At 41.3% G+C, this 17,385-nt stretch overlaps 1 protein-coding gene across 2 annotated transcripts in view; it reads right to left on the minus strand.

The window, feature by feature from the left end:
• The window catches only part of F13A1 (coagulation factor XIII A chain), a 144,397-nt gene that overhangs the window by 115,292 nt on the left and 11,720 nt on the right, over positions 1-17,385 (minus strand). The window contains exon 4 of one of the 2 annotated variants that reach the window (XM_061194793.1): positions 15,270-15,458. The exons of the other annotated variant lie outside the window; for it this stretch is intronic. Within the exon in view, the coding sequence (XP_061050776.1) occupies positions 15,270-15,458 (189 nt within the window). The remainder of the gene's footprint in view (positions 1-15,269; positions 15,459-17,385) is intronic. 2 annotated transcript variants of the gene reach the window in all.

Here is a 17,385-nt window from a genome sequence, read left to right on the forward strand (position 1 = left end):
ACACTCAAATGGGGTCTGAAGATTAGATGATCGTAACGTATCAATTATAATTTCCTGATTTTGGTGGTTATACAGGAGAAAGACTTTGCTCACAGGAAATACACACTGAAGTATTTAAAGTATTCAGTGATGATGGGACATCAGGTTGACAGCTCTCTAGTGGTTCTGGAAGAAAAAGAGAAGTTCTGTGTACCACTCGTAAATTTTCTGTAAAGTGGAGTTTGTTTCAAATTTTTAAAAAAAAGTTTTAAACAACAAACAACAGAACAACATGGGTAGCCATTGTTTGTACAATTATCTTGTATATCCATGTTCTCCTTTTTAAAATTTTTTTATTTTTTGGTTTTTAAAAAAATTTTTATTTTATATTGGAGAATAGTTTTCTCCTTTTTCTTTTCTTTTTTTTTTTTTTTTAAACCATCAGTGATGTAGGTCTTTAAGTTTCTTAAGATGAGCAGTACTTTTTGAGCTTCTTCTCTTTGGAACACCTATATCGACTCTTCAAAAATACATGGTGAAGGGAGCCTCCGGGGTTCCCTACACTAGGCAACATCCTATCTCTCTAGGCTCATCCTTCTATGAGTCTTCTCATCCATCAGCTCTAAGAGAATATAGGACTGATGAGGAGCAAAATGTCAAGGAGGAGCTCAACTCCTTGCATAGTAATGGAAACGGGATCCAAGGCTGAAGAAATCAATATGGGGGCCGCTACTTAGTAAATCATTGAAGCAGGGATGGCTGAGCTCCCGCAAGGTCAGGTTCACTGTGCCATACAAATCTAGGGGAAATGAGACAGAGAGCAAAAGGAGAGTTCTTTCTAACTTCTGAAGATGATTACATTGTACTTGTGCCCTAAATTATCTGTGATTTTTTTCTTGAAATTTTATCATGATGGTTATAAACACAAGTACTGTCTTTGTGAATCATCTTTATTTTTAAATTTTGGCTAACAATCCACTCAAGTGTCTTTAACATGTTTAAAGCAATTTGTTTCACAAATATGAAAGTTAGAAAAGATTGAGACGATGGAAAGGAAGTAATGGAGACAGTGTGTCATTTTCTATCACTTGGAAATATGTTGCACAAATAAAAAAGTTGTTTGATGGAAAATGTCACCCTAGCTGTCTCCACTGCTTCATTTCCATCATTTTAGTCAGAAAAACACTGTTTTTGTCTAGTTAATTGCTTCAGAATACCAAGGGCTCTTGTCTACCCTGTGCACTAATTTTCCAGTGAAAATAGCATATACGTCAACCTAACTTTGAGATGTTGGACCTCTAACGTGGCTTGTCCCTTTGGGAGCCAGTTATGGGGCTGAGAGGGAAAGCTATTTTGTCTCTTTATTTTCCCAGTCAAGGAAACAGGACTTGAAATAGCATTAGTTCTTGCAAGTCCAAATGGAAAGCATGACCTTCATTGGAAGAGTTGATAACACTGTGCTGACGACTGCTTTCCAAAAAAATCCAGCACGTGTGTTTCTCCCCAGGTCACACCATAGTGAGAAGTGCTGCACACACTTCATTTAGCTGCTGGACTGCCGGACATCTCAGGCCCCAAAGATCCTCATTCTACGATGTCTGTTTTAGTCTGCGGGGGCTGCTTTAGTAAAATACCACTGACTGGGTGGCTTAAATAACAGACGTTCATTTCCCACAGTTCTGGAGGCTGGGAAGTCCAAGATCAAGTTTTCTTGCTGTGTTCTCATGTGGTGGGGGAGAGAGAGAGCTCTGGTCTCTCTTCCTCCTCTTAAAAGTATACAAATCCCATCATGGGGCCATACCCTCATGACCTCATCTAAACCGAATTATTCCCCAAAGGTGCCATGTCCAAATACCGACACTTGTGAACTTGGGGACCAAAACATTCAATCCATAGCAATGTCTCATCCCTCTTCTCCATCTCCTCTCCCTTACTAAAGGCCTTTCAGTTGTCCTGCCCAGACTATACCTTAACCCAGCCCCTCATACCTGGTCTCTTCCCTCAAGGAGGAATCAGTGGAATTCAGATCCTGATTACTGGCTGGTCCTAATATTCCTGACCTGATGCTGGACCTGGGATCTTAAAAAGTCTTGGAAGGATACAGGGTCCACTGAATGGGAACTGAAGACAGGAACCCATCCCCCTCTCCAAGCTGATGCAATGAATGGAAGTCACCTATGGCAATTTATTCATTTGAGATGTTAGGGAATTATTTTCATAGTGAGTAAATATAGAGGTGAGAGGAAGTACAATGTCTTATCAGATATTAAAATTTAAGCAAGAGTGGATTTATTAGACTCTTGCCATTAGCTGTTAGCTAAGACCAGTTCCCTGGATGAGTTGTCAAAGGCTTTTTTTATGGGGTGCAGTGTGGAGATGTTTGGTGCCATAAGCCCAGAGGAAGTCCCAGCATAAGGGTTTCTGAGCCACTCAGTGGGTAATGCAAAATTCTTGATACATTTGGCAGACCACTGCCTCAGTTCCCCCATATGCATAAGGTAGATTATAATTGTAACTACCTTCTATGTCTAAACTGCCCACACTGAGAATGATCACACACCTGGTTTCCATGCTGGTCAAGCCACCCCGATGGGACTCTGGCCTATTTATTCCCCTATTTGTTCCAAGTTTCTTTCAGTGCCCACCCTGTCGAGTCCTAGTCCTCTCCCAGGTGATCTGATTGAACACCCAGCTAATTCAAGGCTGCCACCCCTACCCAGAACCCTGAAGGGTTACAGAGTACTGTAGCAATACCCTGCACAGCCCCCAAACCAGAGATCAGGAGAGAGGCTTAGCTCTTGTCAGCTGGAGGGCAAAGGTGGTCACCTTCTTGCTCGGTCCCCTCGGGTAGCTTGCATCTCTTTGCTCCTTCAGCGAGGAGGTGCAAAGGTGCCTATCCTGTGCCCCTGATGGCTCGCTGGGGCCCGCTTCCAGCTCTGTGCTGGATCCATTTCCTCTGGCGGGTTCTTCTTCCCTTGCCTTGCCTCATCTTGAATGGCTGTTTCTGCTTGACTTCACCTATGCTGGATGAGCTCACTGCCCCAAGTCTGCACTTCCAAAGCTAGATCAACACTACACCCCACTCAGTCCAATGATCTTGGCTACTTTTCTTCCCTTGAAATGGATTTTCTGTGCCCTGTTTGGACACTTATCCCAACTGTTAGCATCATGAGATTGCTCCCTTTTCCCCTGTATATTCCTCTAGCTTTCTAGTAGCTTCCTCTCACCTCAGCTCTGATTTGACAATCATATCCAAGGTTTCCCAGCTTATGCTTGTTTTCCTAGCATTCCATCTATTTAGTCACCTTCCCTCTCAAAAGTGTCCTGGTTTGGAGGACAAATTATAGGGTTACCCATGGAGCTCCATCAGACCCTGGTCTGGCCTTGGGCAAAAGTATATTTGATCCTTGGGCATGGATAGTTCCCAGATCTGTAAAATGAGTGGGCAAAGTGATGGCTAAGATTCCTTCCAGCACCCTAACATTTATGTTCTGTGATTTTATGAAATATACCAAGCTTTGGATTGCTTCACCTTTAACAATGAGCAGATGCGCACAGTAAAACATTTAGAGAGGCGTGCTTTTCAGAGCAGCCAGTCCTAACTGGATGCTGGGCAGTTACTCCCGGGCACTTCTCCTCTTTGGCTCTCAGTTTTTGCCTTGAATATAAACGCAACCCTCAGCGTCTTCATTCGACTCACTTTCAACTCATGGTACCCTCCTCTCCTGCATCTCTCTATGTCTGACTCCCCAGGGTTTTCGTCTTTTCTCTCAAAACTTGTTCTTGGACTATGCATCTCACCTCTTTAGGATACTGCTCTCTGCAGAGCGTCGGCGAGTTATTTTTCAAAGCCAAGCTGTGCAAATTTACAAACAGGGGTCAGTTGGGTGGTATCACCTACCCTCATGGAGCATTTTCATTTTGTTAGGGGAGCTTCAGATGTTATGTGTTAATTCAGAGAAGTGACTACAATGGAGCAATTCAACATGGTGTTGCTGGAATACCTTTCATGTCTCATCATAGAGACACTTGCCTCTCTACCTGGCTATAGACTTGGCAGGCGGCAATCCAATGTTCATCAACATATGGCTGGTGAACATAATGTGTGAATGAATGAATGAATGAATGAGATTGAAAATTTGTTTTTATTATAACCCATCTTATTATCAGTCTACACATTACTCCCCTAAAGCCTTTGCTTTTTAAGTATATTTGGTTTCACAAAGTGTGAGAATCTGCTCATCTCCAGGTTAGCAGGAAAGCAGGGATAATAGATCTCTTCTCTCCACTTTCCCCACAGGTATTTCTGGTGAATAGATAAAGGGGGTGGATATCATTCAAGTCTCTCTTGATCTGTCAGGAGCACAGAGACCTACATCATTTATCAAGCCCCCTTTAAACTGTTCTTGAAAACTAATGGTGACTTAATTGCATTTGATCATGTTAACGAGATTCTGATCTTTGACAAAAGATAGTTTTTCAGGGCTCGTGTTTTAATCTGACACGATGAAATGGATTGTTTAGGAAGCGTGATGATTTTGCTGCGTGGAGAATCCAGATGCCACCCCGACATATGCAGAGAACCTGAGCTCTGAATTCTAGTTAGTGAAGACTCGTTCTATAAGGTGGGCGCATCCTTTATGGGATGGCCAGAGTAGGTCTCCCACACCACTGCAATCTCCATAAAACTCCAGGAGCCTCAAGAATGAGTGGTGCCCAAACCCCAAACGTAGCTGTGAGATTTGATTCAGTTAAGGATCCCTTTGTCATTAGAAATATGTATACATTAGCAGAACAATAAGCTCTTGGACTTCCAAGAAGGCCTTCCTCCCAGCCTGGAGGGTGTACATTTCCTATCCCTCTTGTGAAATTCCCAGTTCCTCAGGATCCATCTCAAGGACTACTTGTCTTGTCCCGAGACCTTAGCTTTCAACTCTAACCTCGGTCCCTCCTGACTGCCCAGCATCATGACTACCTGCCTCTAGTACACATTTCTGGTAGATAATTGTATCAGTTCAGCACTTGATTATATACTGTATAGTTATATTCGTTTACTGTTTGTGGACTTCTTCTCACTCCAACTATAGTAAGCTCTTTAAAGACAGGAATAGTGTCTTAAATCCCCCATCTCACACAGTGCCAGACACAGCATCAGAAATTCACTGGAACAGAGATGAGATGAGATGTCATAAAGGCACTGTAATGGAAGTGGAAAGGAGGTAGACAGGAACCTGAAGAAGACACAGCAAGACTCCCCGAAGCACATCCAACAGCACAGCAAAGGAACCTCTAAATGGCTAAGCTAGGCTTCAGCCAGAGATGCGACAAGGCATTCACAGCATCCAGCCCAGCTCCCTGAAGCCTGAAGAAACACCTACAGACAGGTACAAAAATTGCTGTACCTACCTCCTGAGGGTAATTTGCATTACTCTCCTAACTAAATGAGAAATACCAAAATGTTCATCCATGGGACAGTGTGTGTGTATGTATGTACGAGAGAGAGAACAAGAGCAGGAGAGAAACAGACAGAAATGGAAGTAAGAGAAATTATAAGAAAGGGTAGAAAAGATCAGAAGGGCTGAGATAATGAGAAGAAAGAAAAGGTGAAAAGGATAGTAAAAGAGAGGTACAGCGATTTATAGCCTGTCTTATGGTCGTCTAATACCTGTCTGGTTCTGGCTGCTGTTATAGTAATGCTGTATGAAAGTTATACTTCCTTAAGGAACACTATAAACATTTAGCTTTCCTATACAGTTGCAATATTCCAAATAAGGCTGGTAACTGGGTGATCTTATTAGCAAGCAACTATCACTAAGGAGTTCCAAGAGTTTTCCAGTTGTTCCCTCATCAGTTCTTACGACATGCTCATGGAGTAACGAGAGGGCACAGATTATGAATAATTAGTCCACTTTCATCCTTTCTTCAGTGGGTTTTAATTTCAATCAGTTGCTCTCTCTTTTCACAGACTGGAGACTTAAGACCAAGGGATAACAGTGGGCACATTCATTTTCATTAAATGTTTTTTTCACCCACCTTTGTCACCCCCAACTTCACAACTGCAAGAATTTCTTAGAATTTATGTGGAAAAGCCAGAGGATGCCCACACTGTATAATCCCTGAGTTCAGATCATGAGTTCTGGTAGAGTACAGTTTCAATTATGCGATACTAATTAGCCAAGGTTATGAATTCTAATGAGTGAAAGAGGTTAATGTGAGACACAAGTATGGAGATAGAACAGAGAGAGGAGCTAGGGTGAAGGCAAATTAGGGGAATAAAAAAGAGAGAGAGAAAGGAGGAAGGAAGTCAGGAATCTGTGAGATTTCTCATTCCAACATCCATTGTCCTTTATATGTGCTCCCCGGAGCACACTACATGTGATGAGACACACTGACAACTCTGGTACCCTCAGGATACTGAGCTTTGCTGAGAAACTCAAGCTCTGTAGGATGGGATTGGGTCACAAGGCAGGGAAAGGGGGCTCCCTGTAGGTCTCTGGCACTAGACTGTGCCTGGCAATCCCTCCTACTTTGAGACTAAACAGTCTCTGTCACTTCAGGTAGAACTGCGGGCAAATAATTCTGGGAAGAACTTGGTCTGTGGTTTGTCAGGGTTCCTATTTGACTAAATTAAGTCGTCAGCATGGATGTTGCAGACACTGGAGAGTTTTGTTTGGAGGTTCAGTGATTGTTATCTTTTCTTTGCTGCCAGGAGAGAAAAGTCAGAGAGCAGTGGTCTCCTCTTGGCCTTTTTGACAGACTTTTCTTATTTAGTAATAGTCCTTCATTGGAGAACCTCCCCCAAGGCCGCTGGTGCTAAGTTCCTTAAGGACTAACCTTAAAGGGGAGAGATGGCAGTCTTCTTCCATTACCCTCCCTTCAGACCCAGGATGGGGTGGGGAGTTACAGAGGGCATATTTAGTAATGCAGAACTTGATTCCACAGAAAGCTGCTCGAAGAGTCTGGCTAGGCTGGTACCTCAGCAAATGTCTTCATTTACGGGGGGAAGAGTCAGGAAGATCAGAGCAGAACAAATGAATTAATGCACCAAACAATGTAACTAGGATTAATTCTATGCTTTTACTTGACAATGTATTTGTTCTCTTTTAAAGGGCCAAGGTGGACAGGCCACTGGGCTAAGATTCTGATGGTCTGTTGGGAGGCAAGGACAGGAGACCTCCCCTCCACTGCACCACCCTGGGTGAGTCATTCACTCCCTGTGAATTTTGGTTTCCAGATTTTCAATGAAGTTTATTCCTACCCCCCCGCTTCCCAGTTTTGTTGTGAGAATGAAAATGTGCTTTCATGTATGTTATCTCCTATAATCCATGAATAGCTATTTGAAGTATTATAATCCCTTTTTTTTTCAGGTGAGAAAACAGTCACTGAGGGGGTTAAGTGAGACCACCACTGTTCTAAGTGGTGGAACTAAGATGCTGACTGGGGTCTTCCTGACTCCAAATCCTCCCCCCTCCACTGCACTACCTCCCAGCCCTTTTATAAAATGAGCTGTCATCCCTGAAATGACTCCAAAGAGCCAGCCACTACAGCGTACTGTGCTTCCTCAGACCAAAGTGCATTACTTTACTATAGGTGAGTCTTATTTGACTATGCAAAGAAAAAAACCACCAATTTTACTAGAGGAAAAACATTCATAATGATGCTTACACATTTACCTTGTCATCTATTAGTAAGATTTCCCCCTCAAGTCTCTTACTTATGTCCCCAACAATAATCTCAGACCTCCAGTTTATCTTCCTTACCCTGCCACAGTAATCTAAAAATTAAAAACTTAGATCTTTTAAATCTCTGCTTAAAACTCTTCCATAGAGGCTCCTGGCTACTTATAGAATAACATCTAAACTTCTTATCTAGGTGTACAAGATTGTCAATATGCTTCCAAGTTTTCTTTCTCCACTGCCCTTTCCCATTTTTTTCCATTCCACTGGGTCAACCTCTACTCATCCTTTGATACCCAGCTCAAATAGCACTTGCCGGGGGTCTCTATCAACTAGCCGCATGGTCAATCTCTCTCTCCAAGGTGTTTTCCAGGCATTTTGTCCAAGAGGCTGGCATTGAACTCTACCTCTAGTGTTCAGACTATCCTCTCCAGACTCTTCGAGGGCAAAGGCTAAACATATCTTTCTACTTTAATACCAATGCAGTGCTTTGCACATGCAAGGTTATCAATAAAAGCTCAATAAACACATTCAAAAGGAAAGTAAACTGGCTTCATGGTAAAAGAAGCCAAATAAAAATCTGGAAAATAAATATATAAATATAAAAAAGGAAAAGTTACTGAATATGAATGCCAAATTGATAGAGTTATTTTAATGTTGGCACAAAAAGTGTCAAAAAGAAAAAAACAGATATCATGCTAAGTTACCATAGCACATTGACTACAAATGCATGCAAGTTCCATCATCCACTCTTCTCAGTGTTCTACAGAATAAAGGTAATTTGCAACTGTAGTTTGGCATTTCCTAGAGTGAGTTCTGCCTTTTACTAAAGGGTATTATAAAAATAAAATATGGTGGAGTAGTGTTTGCAGTCAAACAATTTTGGGACAGTTAGGCTAAAGAAGATTCTTTTTTTGACTTTGTACCCCCTCAGAGCCTTTTATATACTAATGTGTGTTGGAGCTCTCCAAGAAGATGCAGGAAACACAGCATGACCCAAATACATTTGACCACAGAACTTTTTTTTCAAGGAACATCACACATGACAGGTGTTCATAGAGAGCACACTCTGGGTAACACTGTCCTAGATTCTTAGATGCCATTATCAGTCACTTCATAGAAGCACTTAAGAATGAACACGCTGATCATCGATGCACAAACACACAGCAGCAAAAATCTGAAATGACATCCTATATCAGTGTTGCTTCCAAATAATGAAACAGGTAGCCCATTTTCATCAAAATGCTGCATAAAATAGTGGAAAGAGCATAGGCTAGGAAATATTTCTCTACATCTTTCGAGCTGTATGATTTGGGGCAAGACATGTGTCAGCAGAGAAACAGTGCTGTGTCTGTGACAGCCACGGATGGTGATTTTACCTGGACTTTCTGAAACATAAATCCACAAGGGCACTTAGTCTTTAAGTATTTGGGTGATGATCTCAGATATGAGAGATGGTCCTTTTCCTCCCTAAGCTCCTGTAGCACCTGCTCACCTCCTAGGTCTTTGATAAAGTTGAGGTCATCAGGCATGATAATCAGTTTCCTATCTCCCCACCTAATATACTAACATTCCCCCTACCTCTTTTCCAACATCCTCAGAAGATAAAGTCTTCTGCTGTGTCTTCCCCTCATCCAAGCCACTTGATGTTATGCTTCTATTTTTTCCAGCATTCTCCTGAATCTTCAGGATTCTTCCTCCACTGGCTTCTTCCCTTCTACCTACATACAAGTTCAAGTACCTCCAATCCTAAAACAGACGCCCAAGACAAAATACCCCTCTTCTTACTCACATTCTTCTCCAGATATCATCTAAATTGTCTTCTCTTCCAAAAAGATTAAACAATTTCCTCTTTAAACTCCCAATTCTCTTGGATTTAGTGGCACTGCACTTCCCTGATGGCCCTTCTGCTTATCTGATCATGTGGTCTTTGTCTCCTCCAGGGGTGTCAGCTCCTGGACTGACTCCCTAAAAGTTGTTTTTCCCCAAGATTTAAAGCCTCCATACACTTTTCACTTGATTTATATTTTCTGAATGATCTTGCCCATCTATGTATGTATGATATCCAAATTTCCAACCCAAATCTCTTATATGTATGATATCCAAATATAACCAACCCAAACCTCTTCCCTAAGCTTCAGATTGATATATGGGACCATCTATTGGACATATTTACCTGGAAGTCCCTCAAGTACTTCAAACTCAGCAGGATCAAATAGAATCTCATTTATATTACTACTGTTTCATTGGCAGAGGTCCTATGCATTGTGATTAGGAGAGAATGCCTGGGTTCAAATTACAGCCCTAGCACTTTCCAGGCGTGACCTTGGGTAAGCTCCTTAATCACTGAAAAGATGGAGATGACTACAGTCCAATGCCCAGAGGGGTGCGTGAAGAGTTAAATGGGCAGCATGTGGCACCTCTGCTCAGTACCCTGTGCCAGTAAGTGAGTTGTCAGTAGGAGCCACTAGCATCATTATCATTTCCCACACTCAGTTTTTCTCTCCTGAATTCCCTCCATTCCTTATCTCATCTGGGAGTGCTAGCACCTATCATCAGCAGCACACAAGCCAGCAACCTGGGAGCTGTAGCTGACTATCCTCCCAGTCACTCCATGAAGACTACCAATCACAAGTCCAGTAGATTTTTCTCTCCTAAACATTTCTCAAATCCCACCTCTCCTCTCCATCTCTACAACCACTGCCTGAATCCAGGCTCTCACCCTCTCTCCTTTGAGCACCTTCTCTCCAGTCTCAAACCCTCTAAATAAGAATCGTTCATGTCACTCCCATCCTGAATACACAGCAGTCTGACATCCCAGCTGGCTTTAGATAAACACTACTCAAGAAATAGGTGAAATAGAAATATTGAAGTCTTGAGGCCATTTCAGTGTTTTAATGGGGTTAATAATGCAGAATATATGCAGTTGATGTGGTTCTATTAATGCTTGGGTATGTGATGACTGTACCCATGAATGACCTCCATTACTGTGCTCAGAAAAGGCTGCACTTTTGGACTCCCAGGTTTGCACAGCTGGAAGGGACTTCTAGCACACACCACTGGGTGTCTACCAGCATCCATGCTTAGCTCTCCTTGTCCCTCTCTGAAGAGACTGGAAAAACGAACTACTTTCACAGCTCCTCTTACAGGTAAGGGTAACAGATGAGACATAAATAGCTTGCTGGGGCTTCTGGGAAAACTTTGCTCTTTTGATGAGAGGGACAGGCTTTGCTGATACAATCCTTCCCCTCTTCTTTCTGAGGTACCCAAAAATATGAACCTGGCACTGTGGGAGCCATTGAGGGACTGAGGAAAAAGGTCAAGAGAATGTCTGAGGTGCTGGCCTCAACGTCACTGTGCTCCCGTAATGGGACTCCAGGGAGAAAGGAACTTGCCCAAGAGCCCTGCAGCCACTCTGGAGGGCTCACTGGGAAGGGGAAGTCTGTTGTTTTGAGGGGGGAGAGCTGGTAAGGAAGATAGCTGCAAATTCTTTCCTTGGAATGACTCTGCCTCAAAGAAGTATCACACAAGTAGGGAGCCCATGCTAAAGTAACAGCAAATTAACACCACAAGCTGTTCCTAGGTTTTCACAGCCCCAGCTACGGGTTAAGGAAACCTGTAATTAACGCTCTGCCCCATGCCTTCCATGATTTGTCATGGCTGCAGGCTCAGGGGTGGAAAGAGAGAAAAGACCCCACAGATGACCAGGCACATTTTCCAGTCACACCCACCTCCTCAAATTCATTAACACCTCCCACATAACTCACAGAGATAGCGGTGCACAGCCAGCAACTAATGAACGCAGTTATCAAAGCGCTGAGACCGTCTGCAGCACGAGCTAGTGAGGTCCTGGCAGAGGAAAGCCAGTCGCTCCTTGTTCACATTCTCTGCTCCGAGAACCCAGTGTACGATGGTTAAATCTGGGACCACCCAAGAGGCTATTTACTTAAATATTTAAAAAGAAAGAAGCTTGATTTGAAGGCAGAATCACTTATAAATAAGTCCCATGACCCTAGGTTCTGAGAAGAGCCACAAAAGAAAACTCCAGGGTATTAAGACATCCCAGCTCACCTTATATAAAGTCACGGGGAAAGACAAAAGAACAATAACAAAGAAATGCAGACTGGAAGCAAATAAGTGTGGTTATTTTCTCCATATTTCTAATATGACGATAGGTCTCTCTATTCAATAGTTACATTCTTTAAAAGTAGTGCGTAAATTGGTCTTTGTTGATAAATCTAATCGTGTTATAAACACCCTAAAATAAATATTTGAAGAGACTTTTATGTGTCCTTTATTTTTTTACAAAGTATTCTCTTTTCTGTTTTTTAAATCACTTTTTCACATTCTAGGTTTCTTGAAACTGAGGTACACCCACATAACCAAACATTTGCACTGAATTTCATTTCCAGTTCACATTCGACAGTTACCTCTTCTCATTAGAGCAATTACGTTTTTTAAAGATTGAAGTAGAGTGGATCTACAATATTGTGTTAGTTTCAGGTGTACAGCATAGTGATTCAGTATTTTTGCAGATTATACTCCATTAAATGTTATTACATGATAATGGGTATAATTCCCTCTGCTATACAGTAGGACCTTGTTTGCTTATCTATTTTATATATAGTAATTTGTATCTGTTAATCCCATACCCCTGGTTTGTCTCTTCCCCCTTCTTTCTCCCTTTTGCTAACCACAAGTTTTTTCCTATGTCCGTGAGTCTGTTTCTGTTTTGTATATACATTCATTTGTATTATTTTTTAGATTCTACATATAAATGATATCATATAGTATTTGTCTTTCTCTGTCTGATTTATTTCACTAGCATAATATTCTCTAGGTCCACCCATGTAGCTGCAAATGGTAGTATTTCATTCTTTTATGGCTAATATTCCATTGTATGTATATACCACATCTTCTTAATCCAATCATCTGTTGATGGGCATTTGGGTTGCTTCCATGTCTTAGCTATTGTAAACAGTCCTGCTATGAGCACTGGGGTGTGTTTATCTTTTCAAATTAGTGCTTTGGGGTTTTTTAAAGATATATACTCAGGAGTGGAATTGCTGGATCACATGGTAGTTCTATTTTTAGTTGTTGTTGTTGTTTTTTTTTAAGGAAACTCCGTACTATTTTCCATAGTGGCTATACCAATTTACATTCTCACCAACAGTGTAGGAGGGTTCCCTTTTCTCCACATCCTCTTCAACATTTGTTATTTGTAGATTTTTGATGTTAGCCATTCTGACAGGTGTGAGATAATACCTCATTGTGGTTTTGATTTGCATATCTCTAATAACTAGGGATGTTGAGTATCTTTTCATGTACCTGTTGGCCATCTGTATATCGTCTTTGGAAAAATGGCTATTCAAGTCTTCTGCCATTTTTGATTGGATTGTGGGGGGGGTTTTGACATTGAGTTGTATGAGATATGCTGTTTTTTAAAATACATAGATTTTTATCTCAAAGGCAAATTTGCTATGTTCCCCTCCCCCACCTTTTTGCTGAAGAAACAAAAGTAGTACTATGTCTTTTTATAAAAAGAGAAGACTTTAAATGCTTACTGTAGTGGATTCTGTGGTCTGCTACCCAGACCTTTTGTGTTTAGGACAGAGGCATCCTTGCCCCGATGCTGGGAATGCTGGTGGCTCACAGCTCTCATTGAGCTGCTCTCATGGGTTTACCCTCAGCCATGGAGACCCAACTACACTAATTTTTCCCTCCCTGGGGGTAGCTTGTAGCCAATGACCGTCAATGCTAGAGTATAAATGACCCATGCCCTTGCCTCAAGACTGGACAACTCTAAAGATACACTCCAGCTCCAGAGCTCACCATGGAATCCACTGAAGCCTTTGTTCATTGGAGTTCAACCCCGCTCTCTGCCCAACACTGATCCTTTCACTCCCACACTGATGTTGACCCCGAGCGTGCTCCCCAGTAAACTCGTTCCACGCAAATCTCCTTCTCAGAGTTTGTTTCCTGGAATCCCAATCTAAGACATGCATCTTATTCTTCCTAAGACTTTCATTATTATAGTTATTTTATGAATGGGTGTGGGAGAAGATCTGAGACGTCAGACAAGTCCAGTTCAGGGACAAAGCTTCCCTGTCCTCTTCTTACTGCCCGAAATATTTGGCTATAAAGGTGAAGGTAAAAATTCCCATTAAGTTGGAACAAAACTCTGGGTATTTACTGACATGCATGGAGTGATCCTTTTACTAAAAATGTGTCAAGGACATTTTAATCATATCTAGTCCAAACAAGCATGTACATGCACACACATATATACAAAAGAAAGATAAATGAACTTAGGGAAAGAAATAACAATAAATTTTCATCATATTTTAAAATAGTGTTTAAAAAATTATCTGTGGATTCTTCTCTCACCTGAAGTACCCATTATTAAAAAATATTAACAATAAGAATCTGCTCCCTAAATTAAATTGGAGTTATTTCACTTTGCCTAACACACAGGAACTGTGATTTAGTTTTCCCTTTTCTTTTCGCACAACTGGGATAACAAACAATTCTGTGTAGAACCCAAGCACTGCACTGATGTTGTTTATTCTGACTCAGCGATCTCTTTTCTCCTCTCCCCCTTCTATTCTGTCTCCAACCAATTTTCCCACATTTATATACAAATTTGCATTGTAAATTCAAGTAAGCACAAACCATGTTCCTCAAGTGATCAGTGGCCATAGATTTTTTTCCCAAGGAAGTATTTTTAGTTTTAATTGTATTACATTTAATTTCTTTATATTTATTCCCACAGGTCAATGCTTTTACATAGATGCCTCCATATAATCATATCATGGTCACTTTTTTTTCTCCCTTTCTTGCTTGGTTCCCTTTCCTTTTGCTTCTCTTGCCTTTATTTTGGCAGTATTTCCAATATGGAACCCATATCAACACCAGTGTGTGTGCTTCATATTCTTTTCTGAACTCACAGTATTGATCTATGCACATGTACATTTACACACACATGTATAGAAGATCTTATATACACCCTTCTACATTTTGTTTTCTCACTCACTACCTCTCTTAAAGTCATCTGGCATGGGTCAAATTCACAATCCATTATGTGAATATATCACAGTATTTTCAACCATTCCACTATTGAGAGTTGTTTACTTTTAGGGTTTTATTTGTCACCGTACACAATGCTGCAGTAAATAATACCCACTCTTTAAAAGTGGATTTTAAGATTTTAGATATCACTGGTATAGATTTTTAAGACTGGAATTGCTAGGTCAAAACTCATATGTATTTCTAATATTCACAGATATACCAAATTGCTTTCTAAAAACGTTATTAAATTACACATATATCAGCCATGTATGTTTTTCTCTACGTACACATTAACATTTTATGCCAATTGTATTCACTTTTATTTATACCAGATTTTTGCCTGATTAGGCAAATAATATGTTGATGGTCGGCATTGTATCAGACCCATCTTAGAGTATAGAGTGGTCCAGGGGTTGGATGTAATCCCAGCTCCAGCCAACTGTTAAAGTATGATTCCAGGAAATAACACAACTATACCTTACCCTTCCTCCATTATGACCCATGGTATCATGACTGTCATGAATAGGGCTTGCACATGGCACTCACCAATGACATATTCCACCCTGAAGAGGTCCCTTCTAGGGTTATAGGGACGATTGAAGTCGATCTGGATGTAGAAAGACTGTCCTCTACGTACAATCAGCTTGTTGTTGTTGTATTTGTCGGTGTGGTGATCCACTTTGTTGCTGTCCCATCTCTCCTTGAACAGGTGAACAGCCGTAACATTAAGGTAGTCTATACACAAAGAAAACAATCAAGAGAAACCATTGAGTAACTTTGGTTTAAACACAAACTCGAAAAACAAGACTATTTTTCCTGAAGACGCAAGGTAGTAAGGTTTATTAGATAAAACTCTATACAGGGGGCTGGTAGATTTGGGAGTCAGTCTCTTGTGACATCCTTGTTTTCAAAGAAGATTTTTTTAAAAGCATTTTCCCCTTCTGATCTCGTCTCAGACCACACGGCACTCACTTTGGGATAATAAAGCTGTGTTGATAATGCCTATCAATAGGTCTAGATACAGAGGAACTAGCACCTGAGATCAAGGCTTCACATCCGAGTCTCATGTTGGTTTTCGTTGTGTCAGGTGCTTCCCACGATGACTACAGCCTCCATACATTGGGATAAGCAGGGAATACCACTTCAATTTTCTTATCTTTAAAAAGGGAGGAATCAAATCTGACAAAGCCTGCAAGGGATGTTCTAAGGACAAAGTTGATCATCAATCCAAAATTCTCCTCTTACTTCAGGAAGGGTCAACCCACAGCTCCCTTCTGTAATTCTAAAAGTAGATCTTGTCCTTCAAAGGCAGGAAACAGAGAGAACAGGCATGGAGGAAGGATACCAGCATTCCTATGAGGTAGGTAGGATTGTTTCCACTTTGCACATGCTGAAACAAGACTCAATTTCCCTGGCTACTAAACAACCAATCTGGAAGCAAACCCTGGTGTGAAGCTGAAATCTACAGGCTTTTCCTCTGATTTTTGGAATTGGGAGTGTAAATGTCAGTTATATATTTATCTGAGACATGATAGCACTGGACAAAAGTTAGATCTCCTCTTGCTTTTTTCCCATTCCCTCTGCAAATGATCACTGAATGTGAAGGTAGCTCTAACTACCCGTCTACACTGCAGTTTAGAAGATCTAGTCTAAAGACAGATTTCTGTGTATACATTTGGAGTTCTAAAGGGGCACTGGAGAGAGAATGCTGGGCGAGGTGGGGAGTGTGCACTGGCCTCTTGCCTTCCCTCCCTTTTCCTGGCCTTGACTGTTGCATGGTTTGTCCTCATGGCTGTGAACTCAGTGTACACAGAGAGCTGGGGCTTCACCCTGAAAGACTCAGTGATTTCCTCTGCTTTTACACAGGAATCCTGTGCAGGACCCCTGGTGCTCTCTGGCCTCATTTTTTCTCATAGGCAAAATGGAGAAATTGGGTTCATTACGGTACTCTATAGGTCTAAAGTCTAGGAGTCCCTGCAACACCCTTGATGAATTCAAAGTCCAGGTAACCCTGAGTTTGAATCTCAGGTCTCATAATTACTTAGGTAAGGGATGTTGCCTCTCAGAAGCTGAGTTTTCTCACCTTTAAAATGAAGATACTAATATCTTGAGAATTTCTACAAAGATTCAGTGACCTAACAGCGCAATGGGTCTGACTCTATGCCTGGTGCATAGTGGGACCAGAGGCTTCCTTTGAGCTTGCTGACTATGAACTGTGACGGCGCCACTTTATATTTTACATGGTGCTCAATGGGCTATTCTGGCTGCAACATTATAGCAAACAGAAAGTGCAAGATGCAATTTTATTTTTGCTTCATCTCAGAACCCTGTAGTACATGGTCCCCTGAAGGGCAATTTCCTTCCATTATGCTGTGGTCTGAAGATGTTTATTTCTATAGCTCTCTCTTCCAAGCTGCCTTCCTCCTAAGTTCTCTGGTCTTATTAAGGTCACAATCCCCAGTGCTAAACCAGCTTCAGAAAGAGCTGGAGAATCATAAACGTCCCAAGAGAAGAGCCTTAGTAATCAACTCATCTGGCCCTCTTTCTTAGCACTGTGACTTTTAATAATGTTTTGTTTTATTTTTTTAAAATGTCTAAAAACCTAATTCCTCAGAAAAGGGTTTAATCAGCTCTCCATTCATCAGCACCAATGAAAGGAATA

The sequence above is a fragment of the Eubalaena glacialis genome, chromosome 7 (assembly GCF_028564815.1).
Source record: "Eubalaena glacialis isolate mEubGla1 chromosome 7, mEubGla1.1.hap2.+ XY, whole genome shotgun sequence".
In the NCBI taxonomy this organism is placed as follows: Eukaryota; Metazoa; Chordata; class Mammalia; order Artiodactyla; family Balaenidae; genus Eubalaena; species Eubalaena glacialis.